The sequence below is a fragment of the Cheilinus undulatus genome, linkage group 13, assembly GCF_018320785.1.
Source record: "Cheilinus undulatus linkage group 13, ASM1832078v1, whole genome shotgun sequence".
NCBI lineage: Eukaryota > Metazoa > Chordata > Actinopteri > Labriformes > Labridae > Cheilinus > Cheilinus undulatus.
This window is the reverse complement of record NC_054877.1, coordinates 35,866,824-35,885,163: the sequence shown is the minus strand read 5'-3', so window position 1 is coordinate 35,885,163 and position 18,340 is coordinate 35,866,824. Positions and strand designations below refer to the sequence as shown.

The 18,340-nt window shown below is 40.0% G+C and overlaps 3 protein-coding genes across 3 annotated transcripts; 2 read left to right on the top strand and 1 right to left on the bottom strand.

Moving 5' to 3' along the window:
* Positions 1-672: 672 nt before the first annotated feature.
* LOC121520540 (myocilin-like) lies at positions 673-4,134 on the top strand. Its single transcript, XM_041804041.1, has 3 exons — positions 673-1,302; positions 1,826-1,924; positions 3,091-4,134. The coding sequence occupies exons 1-3, from the start codon at positions 822-824 to the stop codon at positions 3,891-3,893; spliced, it is 1,383 nt and encodes a 460-aa protein (XP_041659975.1). The 5' UTR covers positions 673-821; the 3' UTR covers positions 3,894-4,134.
* A 2,241-nt stretch (positions 4,135-6,375) lies between these two features.
* On the bottom strand, positions 6,376-11,737 carry LOC121520227 (phospholipid phosphatase 6-like). The gene is made up of 2 exons (XM_041803602.1): positions 11,371-11,737; positions 6,376-6,797 (listed from the first exon to the last, which is right to left on the bottom strand). Exons 1-2 carry the CDS (start codon positions 11,735-11,737, stop codon positions 6,376-6,378), a joined length of 789 nt encoding a protein of 262 aa, XP_041659536.1.
* Positions 11,738-12,351: 614 nt separating this feature from the next.
* Positions 12,352-16,853, top strand: LOC121520609 (peroxiredoxin-6-like). The gene is made up of 5 exons (XM_041804151.1): positions 12,352-12,449; positions 13,566-13,722; positions 16,075-16,224; positions 16,351-16,497; positions 16,577-16,853. Exons 1-5 carry the CDS (start codon positions 12,358-12,360, stop codon positions 16,703-16,705), a joined length of 675 nt encoding a protein of 224 aa, XP_041660085.1. The 5' UTR covers positions 12,352-12,357; the 3' UTR covers positions 16,706-16,853.
* The last annotated feature ends 1,487 nt before the right edge of the window (positions 16,854-18,340 follow it).

Below are 18,340 nucleotides of genomic sequence, written 5' to 3'. Positions count from 1 at the left end.
CTTGCTTTTATGGCTGCATGTGGTTTTCATTTGGGTTTGGTAGGAAGAACAAAAGGCAGCCACACCATGCCTACATTCCTAGCCAGATTTCCAGCCTATCCCCCTGTGCCAGACATCCTGCCCAGCTGTTAAGAGGGAAAAGGTGTGCCGCAGTGCGTCAGGTCTTCAGGCAGATTGCGTTGCTGTTGAGCCTTGATACCAAGATGTCAACACACTCTCCCAGGAGCCCAAATATCACTCACTGCCCAGGCCATAAACTTAGTTAATGTTAATCACATGTTGGTTTAATAGCACAACTATCAGTTACGGAGGAAGTAAACAGCACTGCAGGTGACAGCCAGTAGACACATAAAGAGGTGCTGTCCAGTCAAAACAACCTGCAGAGACATACCAACTGCTGAGACACAGTGAAAGAATTCCCTACAGGAAAAAACAAACATCAGATTGTGTATTTTTCCACTGATACTGTGGGATTTTCACTTGTTTGTCCCTTTCAGGCATAACTCACACCAATAATATCTAATAGACAACACACATGGACAAACACTCCACACCCCCCTGGCTATGTTTCCCTCCCTGACACACTCCTCATCCCCTCCCTCTTGCTAACAGTTAACTGTATAAATATCCCACTCTCTGCATATTTGGGATTCAGACACTTGCTCACACTGACCAGATACACTCAAGAGATACACACTAAAGGCAAAAAGAAAGCAAAGAAATCAAACCAAGACTATCTCTACTGAGAAAAGAGGATAAAAAGTTGCAACCATCAAAACTCCCCGAAATAGAGGATCATCGACTCACTCTGACCGTCCAATATGTGGAGCCAGGTGTCCCTCTTGTGTCTCTCCTGCTTTACTCTGTCGACCTTAAGCCAGACCCAAGACCGAGCCTCCCTCCACCGCTACAAAGACCATGCTGGGCGCTGCCAATACACCTTCAATGTAGCCAGCCCAGAGGAGTCCAGCTGCCCTGAAAGCAACGTGAAACCAGAGATGGATGGCGTTTTGTCCCGGCTGACCCTGCTGGAGGCTCTGGTCAGCCGCCTGATAGCAGGAGAGGACGGAGGGGCAGGGACTGGGGTCGGGGCAACTGAAGAGGGTCTGCAGGAAGCTTTCACCCAGGTTACAGGGGAGAGAAACCAGCTGCAGCTAGACAAGGAGCGACTCAACAGGCAGGTCCAGGAGCTGCAAAGGAGGCTGGAGGAGCTGAGAGCAGAGGCTGAGAGTCTGAGGCAGAGACCTTGCCAGCAGACAGGCACCGCAGGAGGAAATCCGCGTGAACACAGACCTGCAAGTGGTATGTATTAGGGGAAATACACACATATCAAAGTTTTATTAACAGGCTTCTGAACTCAGAGGTACATAACAAGTTCTTCTTTAAGAAATGCTGGCAAGAAAAAAAAAATATTTTTCTGCATGTTTTGCAAGTAACAGTTACTTAAAAGTGATGCTTTTTCAATCTTTTTATACATGTTTTTGTTGTTGACTTGAACTATGAAAAGCCTCAGAGGGCATCAGGTCAAGTTGAAGTTAGCTGTCACAGCTTGAGTAAGGAGTTGGGAATTTACAACACAGACTCCTGTTTCATGACTTTGTCACTCATGCCGTTTTATGTATTTGTCATAATATTCAGTGGAGCAAAAGCATGAATGTATAGGCAAATAAGTGTGAACCTAGGAAAATATTGTGCTTGAACAGTCACTTAATATATAATTATATAAAATTGTAATTATTGAACAAACAAACGTATTTCTGGTCTTCAGTTTTTGATTGTATTTCACTTTTTTTACATGCACTCCTTCTTTGCTGTGTTTTATCAGACCCTGCAGACAATAATATGAACGGTGCATACCAGGAGATGAAGGCTGAGGTAACAGAGGTCCCAGCTTCACACCTGATTCCTGAGGGAAACTTCACAGGTACATGGATTTATGAATGACGTTGTAGCGGTTCCAATTAACCTAGTTAATCTTTTCAAAAGCACTATATATATCTGTGGTAAATTGCTCCATGTTACAAAAATATTGTAGTATCACAACATTTGGGTACCATTTAGGTCTTCTTCAGGTTAATATGACCATTAAATTTTCCTATTTTAAAAAAATAATTTAAAAAATGACATAAATAACATGGAGTTAACATGTGGGCTTCCACTGATATATATTTTTTAATTTATCTGCACCTACTGGATGCATGTACTTACACTCTTAAAAAAGACTTTACCTTTTTTAATTTGAGCCACATTTGTAAGAAACATGCATTTGCAGGATGAGCAGCAGACCTGTGTATGTGGGTTGCACCCATAAAAAATTTGCTAAATCTTCACTGCCAATGCCAAACACTTTATTCTGCTGTTGCTATTGACTCTTGTTTTGAGTTTCTGGTACCCCAGGTTCTGTACCTGTGAGCATGAGCCCTACTACAGCGATCAGTGGGTGTCTGCTCCAAGAACTGGCATGTCACATTTGACTGATGTGGATACGGTCTGTGTGATAGGGATGAAAGCCAAGTTCCTTATAACTGGAGATATCTGGGGACGTCAGAGACAGGTCATGAAATGGGGGGTGCCAAAAAGACAACACCCCAAGAGGACTGTTTCCTCACCCTGTCAGCACTTGGGAACTGTAGAGTGTTTTCTACTAATTTGCAGTCAAGGTTTGCAGGACGATATGGCTGGTGGCTCTCGGCCAAGACTGCACGCAGCCAATCTCCGGTCTCATAGGGTTGCCAGGAGGCCTACTATGACTACCCTTCCCCGCCAGGCCCATTGGCGCTGGTGTTGCCAACACCTGTACTGGAACCTATAACAGCAAAATAAGCTGTTTGGCATTGGCAGAGAAAGCTGTCAAATTATTCATGGGTACAACCCACATACTCAGCTCTGCTGCTCATCCCACAAATGCATGTTCCTTACAAATGTGGCACCATTTAAAAATGGAAATAAACAGGCTTTCCAACTGTATAACATTGATTGCCAAGAACCACTGTTACAAGAAAAAAATAATCTACAAAACACAAGGTACCTTACTTTTTGTTCTAAGTTTATATACATATGTGATAAAATTTTACCTCTCTTTTTCTACAGGTTGTGGAGAGCTTCTGTCAGTGGGAGACCCTGAGATGCACAGGAAGGCTGACAGCATCACAGGGAAGTATGGGGTATGGCTTCAGGATCCGGAGCCACAGGGTGATATCTACACCAACAAGACTGTGTGGCGTATCGATGCAGTAGGCAAAGACATACGTCAGCTCTTTGCCTACGAGGACATGGATCAGTTCTCCAGAGGATTCCCCTCTAAGGTCATGGTCCTGCCTGAGCCTGTAGAGAGCACCGGTGCCACCATTTACCGCGGCTCCCTCTACTACCAGCGCAGACGCAGCCGTACTCTGATCCGCTATGACCTGGCCTCTGAAAAACTGGCTTCACGCTCAGACCTGCCACACGCTGGCTTCCATGGTCAGTTCCCATACTCCTGGGGCGGCTACACCGACATCGACCTGGCTGCAGATGAGCAAGGTTTGTGGGCCATCTACAGCACCAGCAAGGCAAAAGGTGCGATTGTGATTTCCCAGCTGGACCCTGAGAGTCTGGAGGTGAAGAGGAGCTGGGAGACCAACATCAGGAAGAACACAGTGGCCAACTCCTTCATGATATGTGGGCGTCTGTACACAGTGGCCAGCTACACTGCAGCCAATACCACTATCAACTACATGTTTGACACGGCCACCGGTGAGGGGCGTGCTGTTGCTGTTCCGTTCAAGAACAAGTATCGTTATAACAGCATGGTGGACTACAACCACGCCCAGAGGAAGCTACACGCCTGGGACAACTTCCACATGGTCACCTATGGCATCAGACTGGGTCGGGCCAGTCAGGGGAGCAGCTAAAGAGAACACAGACAGAGACACTGCTGTTTACAGGACTCTGAATGAGATAAAACATATAATCATATGAACTGTACTGAGGTTATTTCAAGGTGTTTTTGCATCTTCAAAGTCTATTTTTATAACACTACTGTAAATAAAATCTCTTATACCAACATAAATGTATTCACAATTCATAAACGTAGCTAAGATATAGCCCATGTTAACAGAAATTGTGATTGAAAATCAAGATATTTTTGTATCATGTCAGTAACTTGTCAGTAAATCTTTGTGCTATTTAAGTTTTCAATCAAATAAAAACTTTAAAAAATATACGCTTGTTTATTCCTGACATTATTTGGTTTGCATTTTCATTTTACAAATCCATTTAAAGTTCACATAAAGTGCTGAGGAAATGTACAGTTAAATATAATCTTTCCTTATTGGTGGAGATGCAGGGTATTGGTTTTAAGTCTATATCTGACAATTCTAGCCAATACTGATATTCAACTGCAGCTCAGACCTAAAATTTCAGTCCTCGCAACAGAATTTAAATTTTGAGGATGAAAAAATTAACATAATTTGGTCCTTAAAACACACCTGAAATTGTAAGAAATGACAATGAATGAATAAAAAGACTTCAGCAGGCATAGGTCTGTAGGCCAGCCTAAACTCCAGTAACATATAAGAAACATATAACGATGAACTGTATAATTAGGTCGGAAAGTAAATAACTAATAACATTTACTCAAACTACTGTAGTTGAGTAGCTTTTGTGTGCCAGTACTTCTTTGAGTAGTTTTTAAAATCAGTAATTTTTCTTTTACCTAAGCATTTTTTTGGCAGAGGTTGTATTGTACTTCATTACATTTTAATAAGTTCAACTACTGGGCAAAAAAAAAAGAAAAAGAAAAAGAAAGAAAGAAAGAAAAAAGAAAACACTAAAAGCCAAATCAAGGGGGTCAAAGCTCTCTGTCAACAACACTGAACTGACCCATAGTTTGGTTGTATTTCCCTTTATAATTTAGTATCATATTGAGTTGGAATTCAAAACAGTAACTAAACCTGGAAACTAGCAAATTTCATAAAACTTTGATCTGATTTTTGAAAAGGTTTAAAACTTTCATAGGTCTGTTTTTTAACTCCCAAGTACACACCTGTGGTTGATGAGATCACAAATCATAAGTGACAGGATGGTGAGCCAGTTGCCATAGCAACAACATCCGAGAGGCGGGAGAAATGCCTGACGTTATGCAGAAGACGTTGGCAAACATTAGCAGAGCATAAGCATTGGTTTTCAAGAGTTGACTTTAAGTGCATAGCTGACCTGGAAAAGCGCCATAAGTATGTTTCATTAAGTTAACAATTCAGTTAAAGTATGCAGGTAATATGGTTATTCTAATATCATAGATAGTATTTTGTTAAGCTAACCCTTATTTCCATGGTGGTTGGTTAGCCAATGCTATCCAGTGCTAACTATTAGCTAAAAAGCCTTTTAACTAATGACTAGAAATTAAAATATGCCAAACTTGTTTGCTTTTGTTGTTAATTTACAAAAACTCATTATTAGCTAAAACAAATAGGTTCTTAGATTGTGCTTAAACATTAACTTTACTTTAATTGGACAAAGCAAAAGTACTTACCGGAAGCTGAACTAAACCCAGGCCCAGTGGGCGCTGAGACCTGGACCAGTAACATCCTTGTAATGCACTGCCATCTAGGGGACAGTTGTTTGCACCCACATTTTGAACACACTTAAAAACGTTTGTGGCCTTATTTAGCACCTTTTTAACTTGTTCCCAGCTCTCCGATTTTGAAAAGCAAGACCACAAAATCTCATTAGTGTGGAAATTATTATATCATTGTAAAAAAGGTGGCTGAATATTTACTCTGAAAGAGGAGATAGACTGTATTATGATGACATTGGGGCTTGTAAGCAGCAGCTGATGGAAACTTGGGTGAGTTTAAGCTGCCTTCTGCCCACAAGAATTCTCAGTGTCACAGTAAACCCACTGTGGGTTGTTTCACATCAATGCAAACCCACATGCACGCTGTGACAGTACTGTGTCACCATACACTGAAAGGCTCATGCTGCCAGGAGCCTGCAGGCTACTGTACGCCAGCTTCGTTTTTATGCTGTAGTTTAAACTTGCATACTCAGCCAAAAACATGCTCACAGTCATCTTATTAAACCTTTAAGTTGTACACTGATATAATTTTATTTTCTGAAAAAAGCTTTCCTGTCCTGGTGTATAAATTCAGCTTTGGGTACAGCATTGCAAGAATATTGTTATGAATGTTGTGGCCCTACATTTCATGATCTCAATCCTTTAGAATAAAAAAAAAAACACAATAAACACAAACTGACGCAGCCAAACAAAACAAAAGCATACAGAACTTTAATATAATCCTACAAATCATTATGTCAGTGTTTCTAATAAGGCATTTTTGTATTGCACACACTTATGCTACACATTTTCCCCCCTCTCATAGACACATTTTAAACCTAATGTTTCCAATCTTCCATCCACAGTCCACTGTAAGCGCGGTTGAGTCTCTCTCTCAGTCCTATGAGCAGCAGGTCCTGCAGGCAGTCCCATGTCACCCACAACCTCTCCACCAGACTGTACTGGCAGTACCCCATAGCTAGGCCGAAGCCCACATCTGTCACATACTGCCTGGCAAGCAGCAGTCGAGACAGGCTCACCAGAGCAGCCCAACCCACCACCAGGACCCGCATGGAGGCTGTGTCCACCAGCTGAGCGAGGAGAAAGCGGGCACACATGGCGGCCCGGGTGGCATGCCCGGATGGGAAGGAGTATCGCTCCAGGAGGAAGGTGGAAAAGAATTCAGAGCGGTTCTGGGCTGGTCTTCGACGTCTAACCAGGGTCTTCAGAAGTCTGACCAACAGCAGGTCCAACAACAGAGCTATGTGGAGAAAACAGAGAAAAAACAAGTTTCTCACCTTTTCAGAAAGTAAATCAACCTCAAAGTTAGTGCTATATCTAGGCTACCCATAGGTTATCACACTAAAAGTTTCTACTTCACCTGACTCAGTCTTCTGAAGTAAGCTTTAAGCTATCCCTCTGATTCCATTGATTTGTAGTTCTGTGTATTACTTAACATTGGTTGAGAAGAAGTACTGTTGTTCTGAATATTAGCACAGAGGCCAGGTTGACTGCTCAAGGTTTTTTACAGCTGTGCTGATATTGAGGATAACAGTACATCCTTGATTTTTATTACTTTTGAACAGTTTTATAAACAGAATGCATTTCTCTTAACAGAAATAAGTGACAAAAAAAGATGACTTTTTATTCACATAATAATAAATTGGCTTTAACTAGTCCAAAAGACTTAATTGTAACAGGAATTTTGCCAAACAATACATATTTTCCTGCACTCATGTTTGTCACTCCCCACATATAACAGTGAGTTTCTAATTTTTGTAAACAAATATGAACCAATTTAATTTCCGATGGGCTGTCAAATTATAATATTTGTAATTTGTAGAATTTCTGTTGGGATTCACAATTAATCACCTTTTTTCACAGTTTGAAATTCAATTATTTGCATTTTAAACAGTTTTTGTTTCATTTTGGATTTCTTGTACAGCCTTGAACTAGAAGTAATTGACATTTTGTTTTGATACAAACCTGTTATTATTTTGAAAGAAAATAAGGAACCCTGGGTAATTGGAGATTATAGCACAAACCTAACCATGGAAAAAGGAACATGTTGTGGATTGTAAAGGAAATACTAAACAGCAAAAAGTAAAATGTTTGATAAAACAATGTGCAGATGACACTTGACCTGTCCACAGAGCTGTGTGGGAGTTCATTTAACTGAAATGATACATTCAGGAGCCATGTGTATTTATTTTACATTATTGTGGCTGCAAGATGATCCAGTGGCTAAACAAAAGGGGCAATAAAGCATGTGGTTAATCACAGTTAAAAATAAAAAAAATATTGCACTGATTATGAACCTTAATTAATTGCTATTAATGCATTAACCCTTTAAAACCTACAGGAACACCAGCGCTCCCATTTGCATATTTACATTTAACCGTGGGTAGAACAGTAATTAAATTAGATACAGCAAAAATTATTTTTGCATAAAAAGCTGGAGGAGTAACACTAACATATCACACAGTCAGTGAGTTCCAGAGTACTGTTTCCTTCTAGAAATATCCTTCCATCTTTTGCAGAAATGTAGCATAAAGCGCACACATCAAAAACAATAGAATATAATCCGGGCTATAAATGTGTTGTTTTCTTGCAGGTCAGGAGTCACACTTGTTACTGTTTCAACATGGTCTTCTGCAAACACATGTATGCTCTAAAGTATCTGGCATACTTAGAGATTTGATTGCGCTACTGTAAATAGTTTATTTTTTTTATAAAGATGCTGTCTTTTTGCAAATTGAGCACAATTTCTTTTTATTTTTGTTTTTGCCACAATTCATAAAGATGAGTGTATTTCAAAAATGAAGTTACGACCATACTCCAAATCATGTTTTTGTGTGTTGAAATGATCTTGTGCAATTTTTTTACAATCACAATTTTGAGGGATACAGGTATCACAACTCTGTATTTAGGAAAATGTGTAAAAAAAAAAAAAAAAAAAAAAAACACTTTTCATTTTTCCTCTGTTGTTTTTGCACTTTTTTTTATAAACTTAAAACAAAAAGTAAGGCAATTTGTGTTTGGTACATTATTTCTTTGTTGTAACAATGCTTCTTGGCAATGAATTCTATACCGTTGGAAAGCCTCTTTATTACCCTTTTAAATGGTGCTACATTTGTAAGGAACATGCATTTGTGGGATGAGCAGCAGAGTTGAGTATGTGGGTTGCGCCCATGAAAAATGTGCCAAATCTTCTCTGCCAATGCCAAACAGCTTATTCTGCCATTGACTCTTGTTTGGTGTTTGGTGGATTGGATGATTGAAGTTTGAAGAAACAAGACATACTGACAATTTAACAATTTATTGATTTAACAAACAGGAGCCTCAGTAGCGTGTGGAAGAACCATACACAGCCACAACAACCTGGCTCCTCCTCCTCATGCTGGTCACCAGCCTGGTCACACACTGCTGTGGGATGGCATCCCATTCTTCAACCAGCATTTGTCACAAGTCAGCCAACGTGGTTGTGTTGGTCACTCTGGCACCAACAGCATGCTCAAAAGCTGATCCCACAAGTGTTAATTGGGGTTAAGGTCAGGACTGCTGACAGACCATTCCATCCTCTCCACTCCCAAATTCTGGAGATAGTCTCTGATAAACCCCGCTCTGTGGGGGCGGGTGTTGTCATCTTGGAGGATAGAGTTCTTGCTGACAGGGTGAGAAAGCGGTATTCTTGGGGTGTCGTCTTCTTGGGACGTCCACTTCACGGCCTGTCTCTGACATTCTCCGCGATATGGAACTTGGCCTTCAGTCTGGAGATGGTACTAGGGTTCACTCCAAACAATGCCACAATGCAGGCTCCTGATTGGCAGCATCTGGGGGTACTAGAAGCTCAAAACAAGAGTCAATAGCAACAGCAAAATAAGCTGTTGGTCACTGGCAAAGAAGATTTGGCACATTTTTCATGGGCACAACCCACATACTCAGCTCTGCTGCTCATCCCACAAATGCATGTTCCCTACAAATGTGACACCATTTAAAAGGGTTATAAAGAGGCTTTCCAACTGTATAAAATGTATTGCCAAGAAGCATTGTTACAACAAAGAAATAATGCACCAAACACAAATTGCCTTACTTTTTGTTTTAAGTTTCTATGTTCTGGTGGACTTGTTTTATGGCAGGTCATAAAGGGTTAACTCTGTAAGCCCGAGTTTGCCATAACATTAATTAACAGTATTTAGCACAACTGTGCTGGAGTGATAAACAATAAAAAGAGTACCCCTGCGATAAACTCTGTTAGAGCTCATGGAAACCCACTAGTCCAATCAAATTGGTCAGAGTGACCAATTTTTGAATAAAACACCAGTCGGAATAAGTTTACAACTAGTATTTACAACTATCTTTAGTGATGTTGACCACTTACTAATATTTTTCGTTCCATTAATTAAAGACCAGAAAACAAAGTAAGCACCTTGTCAGAGCAATATGGGTTTTTGAACAACCTGGCAACCCAAACCTTGCTTTTCTGTATAATATCACTCTTTTCCCCTCATCATCATACTAAGAAATATTTATCAGGAATGATATCACCTTATAGGATTTTACAAAACTGAAAAAATCTTCAGCTCACTGTTGAATTCTTAATGCATCTTTGAAAAAAAAAAAAAAACAAGTATTGCAACTGTCTGTAATTTTCACAGCTGAGTGATATGCTCATTATTTTCCAATAAAAATATGCTCAAAATGTATTCTGTAGAATTTAAAAAAATTGAGAAAAAAATGTGCCATCATCTTTAATATGATCAATGTATTTGACTTACAGTTAAAAGTCAAAAACTCTTAAACTCATTAGTCTTAATAGCCAAGGAGCAATGGACTCAGTGCTTGTAAGAAGTTTGAACGGTACCTATCTTCTTATAATACAACAAGAGATGAAACATTGTATAAAAAAGTAAAAGGTAACAAATCAACATCAGATAAAATGTCAGAAATGACATGTAAGGAAATGCTAGCACTGACCACATTAATCTGTCATTGTTCTGTCCTGCTATAAGAGGAGTTATCCTGTACCCGGTTTTTCCACATCACTGTGGCGCCCTATAGGCCATTACAGACCAAAATAGTTCCGCTATACAGTAGGCTATTACAGAGGGACTTTATCTGATGAGTGTCAATCTGCAACTGAAGTGGACAGTTTGCAAATTAAACATCAGCCATGTCGCGTGCATGTCTCTGAGTGACCACAGCTGCTGTCAGCCGCGGCTCAAAGTAGAAAACTTTCCATGACTGCGCTGTTGTTGTTTCACTCTCACTCACGTGGACGCACAAACATCCTGCAGCTCTATAACGGCATTATTTGGCACTCATGGGGGAATATTCGTCTTTGGCTTTTTTTATTTTTTACTGTTTGATGCGCAGTTATCACCGTCCAGATAAACAAAGCCCCTTATTTACAGCCATTGGCTTCAGTGCAGACATGGCACAACTGTGCGTAATAACGCACTGGCGTTGCTTTCAGCTGATGTGGAAAAATGCATATGTTCGTAAACTGTGGACACTAACAGGAGATTGAAACAAATGCCGATTAAGAGTTTTTTTCATTGCATACAACGAAGTTACACTCAGGGAAGTTTAGTTTACAAAACAAAGACGCATCTCCACTACCGTGCCAAATGCAAGCTAACCCAAATATCAAATTATAATGCAAGGTGTTATGGACTCAATTTGGATAACTTAAAGATACTTTATGGCAGCTGACTCTCTTTTGAATTATTCTAGAGTTTATATTATAAAGATTGATAAATAATCCAATTCTTTCAGTCCTGAAGTCCAAGTTGATATTCACAGTTTAAATCAATGGTCAAACATTGACTCACCCAGGACCAGATTCAGCATGATCTCCTGCTCCTCCACACTCTCTCCCCTCAGCAGAGTGTACACTGTCCCGATGAGCCACGGGATTTCATGCCCGGAGAGCTCCACCAGACGCACCAGGGGCCGTATACCGACCCACGGAGACTCCTCACATGCGCACACTCCGAGCTGCTTGGACAGCCACAGATCTATCGCCAGCAGAAACCGGAGCGTTATAGTAAATATCGGTTGGTTAAGACTCACGGATAAGTCTTCAGAGGAAAAGTAAGAGCAGCTGGAGCCCCTGCGGCGGACATGGCACTCAGATGATGCCCGGTTTCCACACACTGATCCACGGGAACTATTCCGCCTGGATGTGGGCGAGGACATTTTGGTTTGACAAAGTGTGCCGGGGAACTTCACGCACTTCTTTTCGACCACCTCTGGCGTGCAAACGCTCTAATCCTGCAGCGCTCAGATGAAAAGCATCCTGCAAACTGAAGGCTCCGGATGCAAGGGGTTAAAAGTCACCAAATTAGACCTGGAGTGGACTGCTTTAGTCACATGGCTGCAGTATATCATCCTTGTATCATCATGTAATTAAATCAGCAGGGAGCTCTAAATGTATACTCAAAATGATCATATTCTGAGTGAACCTTCTCGAACAAACGCACTTTTTCCATTGCTTTTCCACTGAATTTATAAGAAAAACACTAAAGAAATGAGAATGGGGAAGTTCTACAGAGATAAACTTTTATGATATATATTTATATTTGCAAAAAAAAGAATAAATGGCTAGACGCATGTGTAAGTGAGTAAATTCAGACACCTTTAAGCGTGCTCAGCAGAACCAGAACGCAAAAAGTCAGTCAAATCTTTGCCTGTCGGTTTCCGTCCTGTTTATGTTAATGAAGTACCCTGTAGAGGAGGAAGGTCCCGCCTTCTTTCATCTCATGCTCTGTCATCATCACTGCGGCTGCACGCGGGACACCTCCACGCGCACACTAATCATGCCGGGACTGCTGCTCGGAGATGTATTTCCTGATTTCGAGGCAGAAACAACTGCTGGGAAAATCAAATTCCATGAATTTCTCGGAGATTCGTGAGTAAATCAAGGCTGATATTATTTTAAACCATCGTTTCAGTGTATTATAAAGTTAAATCACAAGAGCGTGTTAGCTTGCATTTAGTTCCTGTTACTGCTGTGACTGCTGCTTAAACATTTTACCTATAATGTATATAGAAGCTACAACTTTAAATAGTTTAAAGATACGTGTATGGACAGGGGCGGCTAGAGTAGTTTGAAGGCCACAGGCAAATACCAATATGAGCAGTCATAGTGAGACTGTAAATATTTGAAGGGCCTCTTTTTAGCTAAACTACAGGATATGTCCACATCTCATAAATATACATATCTTTTTAAACCAACTTTAAGGTGCAATGTCCATTCTTCTGCTACAAATCCCACATTACATAAAAATTCCTAAAAAAAATTCGTAGCAAATTCTCCCAAAATTTCAAGCAAATTATTTCAAATTTAATGGGCATTCTGGACAATTATAATTTCTAATAGCACCATTTATTGCTATGTTTTAGGAAAGCCAAGATGTAATGTCCTCATATGCACATGCAGGGTTGTAGGAAGTTAACCAAGTCATAATGTCAGTCGTATACGTCCTTATTTGATACACACCTAAAGACTACACCCTGCCTATTTATGGCAAATATTGCAACTGCCTCTGTAGTTTAATTTTGGCCTCCATGTGTGTAAAAGAATAGTCTTTAATAGGATGTAGACATTTTATTTGCTCTTAATGCAGTTATTAGATTAGAAAATGTTTGCATTAGTGGTTCATACATTTGGATATTTTAGAACATATCTTTGTTGCTATCATGACAGGATTAAATTCAAAAGCATCATTGTGTGTAGTAGGTCAGGTGTCAAACTTAGCATCTCTCCAAAATGAGGGCAAACAACCAAACTGCTGACCACCTGAAAATCTCCTTTGTGTTTCAATCATTTCAACACAAAGGTCACTTCCTGTCAGTTCTGTGTCAGCTGCTTCATTCAGCCTCATCCTACTCAGCAGCCAAACAAGCAACAAAAGTAACATAATTCTGAGAGACTGACGTGTGACAAGAGGGAACTGGGTCAGAGGAAAACTTCTTTTTTGTTACTTAACAGTTTCTAACTGGCAAATCTCTGTTTTCATTCCAGGTGGGGGATCCTTTTCTCCCACCCCCGAGACTACACTCCTGTCTGCACCACAGAGCTGGGCCGAGCTGCCAGACTGAGCAGCGAGTTCAGCAAACGCAATGTCAAAATGATCGCCCTCTCAATCGACAGCCTGGACGATCACCGTGGCTGGACTAAGGTGTGACACCTGGAGTAACACACAGAGGTCAAATCATTTCAACTGTTTTAACCTAAATTGAGAGATGAGGGATGTCTACAACTGGTCAAGTTTAAAGAAGTGCTGTAGTTGTTTAATAGGTTGTTATGGCATGTTTAGCGCCAAGGTTTTGACCTTTCTGCCGTTTATATTGTTTTAGTGTTAGTGCTGTCTTTCCAGTGGAAAAAAACAGCAAGAAAAAATTATGTTTACAGCTCTATTATAAGCAGTTGTTACACTGATGACTACTTTAATCAGTTTGAAATTAAACAAGACTCTTATTCCTAACAGAATGGATATGTGCTCATTGAAGAAATCCCTAATCTCAGTTATGTCTCTATATGTGCTGATAAGAATCTACCACATGGCCTACTCTGCTGCCACAGCATTGTCACCTTCAACAGACCCAGGCTCTGTAAATGCAAGCTCCAGGCTGTGACAATGCAGTAATGTCAGTGCTCCAGGACATGAGTACATCATACAGTGTGACAGATGCTGACTACACCCTAACCCCTTAAAGCTTGTTGTATCATCTTTGACACATACTTTTATGATACCTCTATCTCATCAATAGGATCAATAAATTACTAAAAAAGAATCGGAATATAATCTGATAAATGTCAGATTGACAGTGGATTATTAGTTACCAAAACATGATGAATCAATTCAGATACTATATATATATATATATATATATATATATATATATATATATATTTTTTTATTTTTTTTTTTTTTTTTTTTTTTTTTTTTGAAATTTGGATTTTTGGATTTCAGTAGAAAATGAAATAAACATTTCAGATCCAAAAAATGAGAATTTTCGAGCTATAATCTGTGTTTTCAGGCTTTGATGGCTTAAAATCTGGTCTTTCGAATCAGTGCGAAACAAAGTGGGAATTGGCTGAGCCCCTGAAAAATCCTGCAAATGGGCCCTCCCAAGTCATTGTTCATTCATAATATCACTGCATATCTGTTAGTAGCATTGGCATTAGCATCCTGGCAGTTACTTCACTTTGGAGCTGAAAAGTGTGTCAAGTTGTTATAGGGTTCTGATGTTCATCTTATATATGTCTCTTTTAGAACTATATCATCAATGTTTCAGACCGTTTTTCACTTTTAAGCCAGTTTTGCCACTTTTTAGCCACTTTTCACCATTTTCCCCCCACATTTTTGCCTCCATTAGACAAATTTTTTACCTTTTAATTCATTTTTGCAATTTTTTGCCTATTTTTTCCACTTTTAGCCAATTGTTGCCCCTTTTTTATCACTTTTTTACCTTTTCCCATCCATTTTTGCCTTTTTTAGCCCATCTTTGCCACTTCTAATTCATTTTTGCCACTCTATAACCACATTTCACCACTTTTTCTCAGCCAAGTGTAATCATTTTTGGCACTTTTTAACTTTTTTTCCTTTTCTTTGCCTCTTTTTCCAATTAAAAAAATAATTTTCCTTACAATTATTTCTGTTCCTTCTACTTATTCTCTGGTATCCCAATGTTTGTGCACATCATGGCTTAGCTAACGTCTTACATTACTTTCCAAACGGTTTAGTTCAGTGTGGACATCCCCTTTGTTAATGTTAACCAAAAAAAAGGGTAATTCTGTTGTTGCTTTGATAAGAGTGGTTATTCTCAGGATAAATATAAAATATGGTCATCATGGATTAACTTTACAATGGACCATGATTTTGCTGACATCCAATGAGCCCCCCATTTGGTTGGCCCCCAGAAAACTCTCCCATTCGTCACTCCTTATGGCCAGCCTTGGGTATCAGCTCTGCTATCAAACATCAGCCCATTAGCAAATACTGTGGCATACACCGATGTTAGTAACCACTTTAGATCTGTTTTGACACACCAGTTTAATACTGATGAGCTAGCATGATTACTGCTGAAGAGTAGCTAATGGCCAACTCTGATTTGTTTTCATGGTCAGACAGGAAAGAAAATGTCAGAAGTGTGAGAGTATTACACAATTTCTGACAAAAATCTCTTGCATGCTTTTTTAAAGACATGATTGTGACATTTCAAGAGGATGAACTGCTAACAACAATTTAAATGCATCAAATCTCATAGGACAAAAACGAAACAAAGAATAACAAAGCCAGGAAAAAACACTAGAATCTGCAATTGGATAGACTAAAACTTAAATCACCTGTGATGTACATAATCCCAGCATCATTTGTCTATATAGTTTTAACAGCTAAAATGTTTTTTGCAGCAGAATTTGAGGGATGACAGTGTCAACGCCTAAAGGTGAATGCTGGGGTCAACAGCCAGAGTGTAGTACTGGTGCAGGTCACAGCTGGCTTTTATGGTTTCTGTTGCTGTACTAGGACATCCTGGCCTACAACTGTGAGGAGTCAGCATGCAGCTCTCTACCCTTTCCCATCATCGCAGACAGTAAACGGGAGCTGGCAGTTGCCCTCGGCATGCTGGACCCTGATGAGAAGGACAAAGATGGCATGCCACTCACCGCCCGCTGTGTGAGAGACAACGCTTCTGTCTTATTCTACAGGCAGAGCAAAAAAATACAAGCAATTTCTACTTTTATGTCCATATTCAGTGCATATTAGCCCACTTAGACCCTTTCCTTCTGGTGTTGTGTTTAGGTGTTCATCATCAGCCCGGACAAAAAGCTCAAACTATCGCTCCTCTACCCGGCTACCACAGGACGAAACTTTGATGAAATCCTGCGTGTGGTGGACTCACTCCAGCTCACAGCAAGGAAACGAGTAGCTACACCTGCTGACTGGAAGGTATGCAACAAGTTTCAAAGCAGGCTCAGTTTGCATCAGTCATCATGGATAACCTGGTATCTGTTCTGTGTCCCCTCAGCCTGGAGACTGTGTGATGGTCCCTCCTAGCATGTCTGAGGAGGAGGCAGCCGCTCTGTTCTTGGAGGGCGTCTACACCAAAGATCTACCCTCTGGAAAAAAATACCTGCGCTACACACCCCAGCCATAAACACATATATGGATGTAACTGATGTTTATGTCTCTCAAACTGAACTTTAATCCATCTGCTCTCAATTGTGCACCTGAAAGATTATTTTGGGTTCTTTAGAGTAGATAATAAAATCAAGGAATCCCAGGAGTAAATAAGTCTGAAAAAGTAGCCGAAATGTAGGTGTGTGCTTTAAGACAGGACTAAGCAACTTTGGTTACAGGGCCATACTGACTTTATTCTTGTTGCCCGAGGGCCAAATTTTTATAAATGTTAAAATACTCTTCATTGGACTGAGAGTCACTTATGATTAAAGAATGGAAACATGAGGGCTGTAGAATAATAACATTATTAATCAGGATGAACCTCATGATCTCTCTGTGATTTATCACTCCTTTTTGTTGTATATGAAATTCCACTATTTTGCATTTAAAACTGTATTTGTTTCATTTATGACTTTTATACTGTCTTTAACCAAGGGTTAATGAGTTCCTATTTGGATACAGACCTGCTTTTGCTTTCAAGAAAATAAGCAGCATGGGTGGATCAAAGATTTTGATATGAACTTAACCATAGAAAAAGGAACTTGCTATGTACTGAAAAGGAAATAAGAGAGCTGTAAAAAGGTTAATGTTTGATATCTCAAGGGGCCCAAGAAATTAATGCACTAATCGCATTAATCACTTTAAACACTTTGGTGAAGCCACTGCAGCATCTCCCTCCAGCAAGATGTAAATCAAGTCCACTACTGCTCCTTAATGTCTCATTCAGTTTCAAACACTCACAGACAGGGTGCCAGTTTAGCTCAGTGGGTAGAGCAGGCGCCCATATATGGGTGCATCTCAAAAATTTGAATATTATGGAGAAGTTATTTTTCTTGCTGTGATTGAATTCAAAAAGTTCAGCTTCCATGTATTCTACATTAATCTTATACAGGGTAAAAAATACTTTTTTTGTCTTAATGATGATTACAGCCTTCAGCTGAGGATTAAAATACACTATCCTAAAATATAAGAATGTTGTGTTAAAGTCCAATTTGCAAAGGTTTCCTGAGCTTGTATTCTCTCATTCCTGTTCAGTACACACACATGCAATCATGGGGAAGATTGCTGACTTAGCAAATGTCCAGTAGACAATAAGTGACACACTCCACAAGGAGGGTTAGCCACAGAGGGTCACTGCTGAAAGGGCAGGCTGTTCTCAGAGGCTGTATCAAAGCATTTTCATAGAAAGTTGACTGGAGGAGAAAAGTGTGGTAAGAGAAGATAAACAAGCAACAGGGATGAGCTCAGCTTTGGAGTCACTAAATCAAGAGCAACCACAGACATGTCCAGGAAATGGGCTACAAGCATCATGTTCCTGGTGTCACGCCAATCCTGAACCACAGACATCACAAGTGTCTCATGTAGGCTTAGGAGAAAATAAACTCAGTGGTCCAAAGTGCTGTTTTCCGATGACAGTAAATTTTGCAAATCAGGGTCCCAGAGTCTGGAGGAAGATCAGAGAAGCACACAATCCAAGATGCTTGAAGTCCAGTGTTTCCAGTTGTCACAGTCAGTGATGGTTTGAGGCATCATATCATCTGCTGCTGTTGGTCCACTGTGCTTTATCAAGTCCAGAGTCAACACTGTCAGACATCTACCAGGATATCTAAGA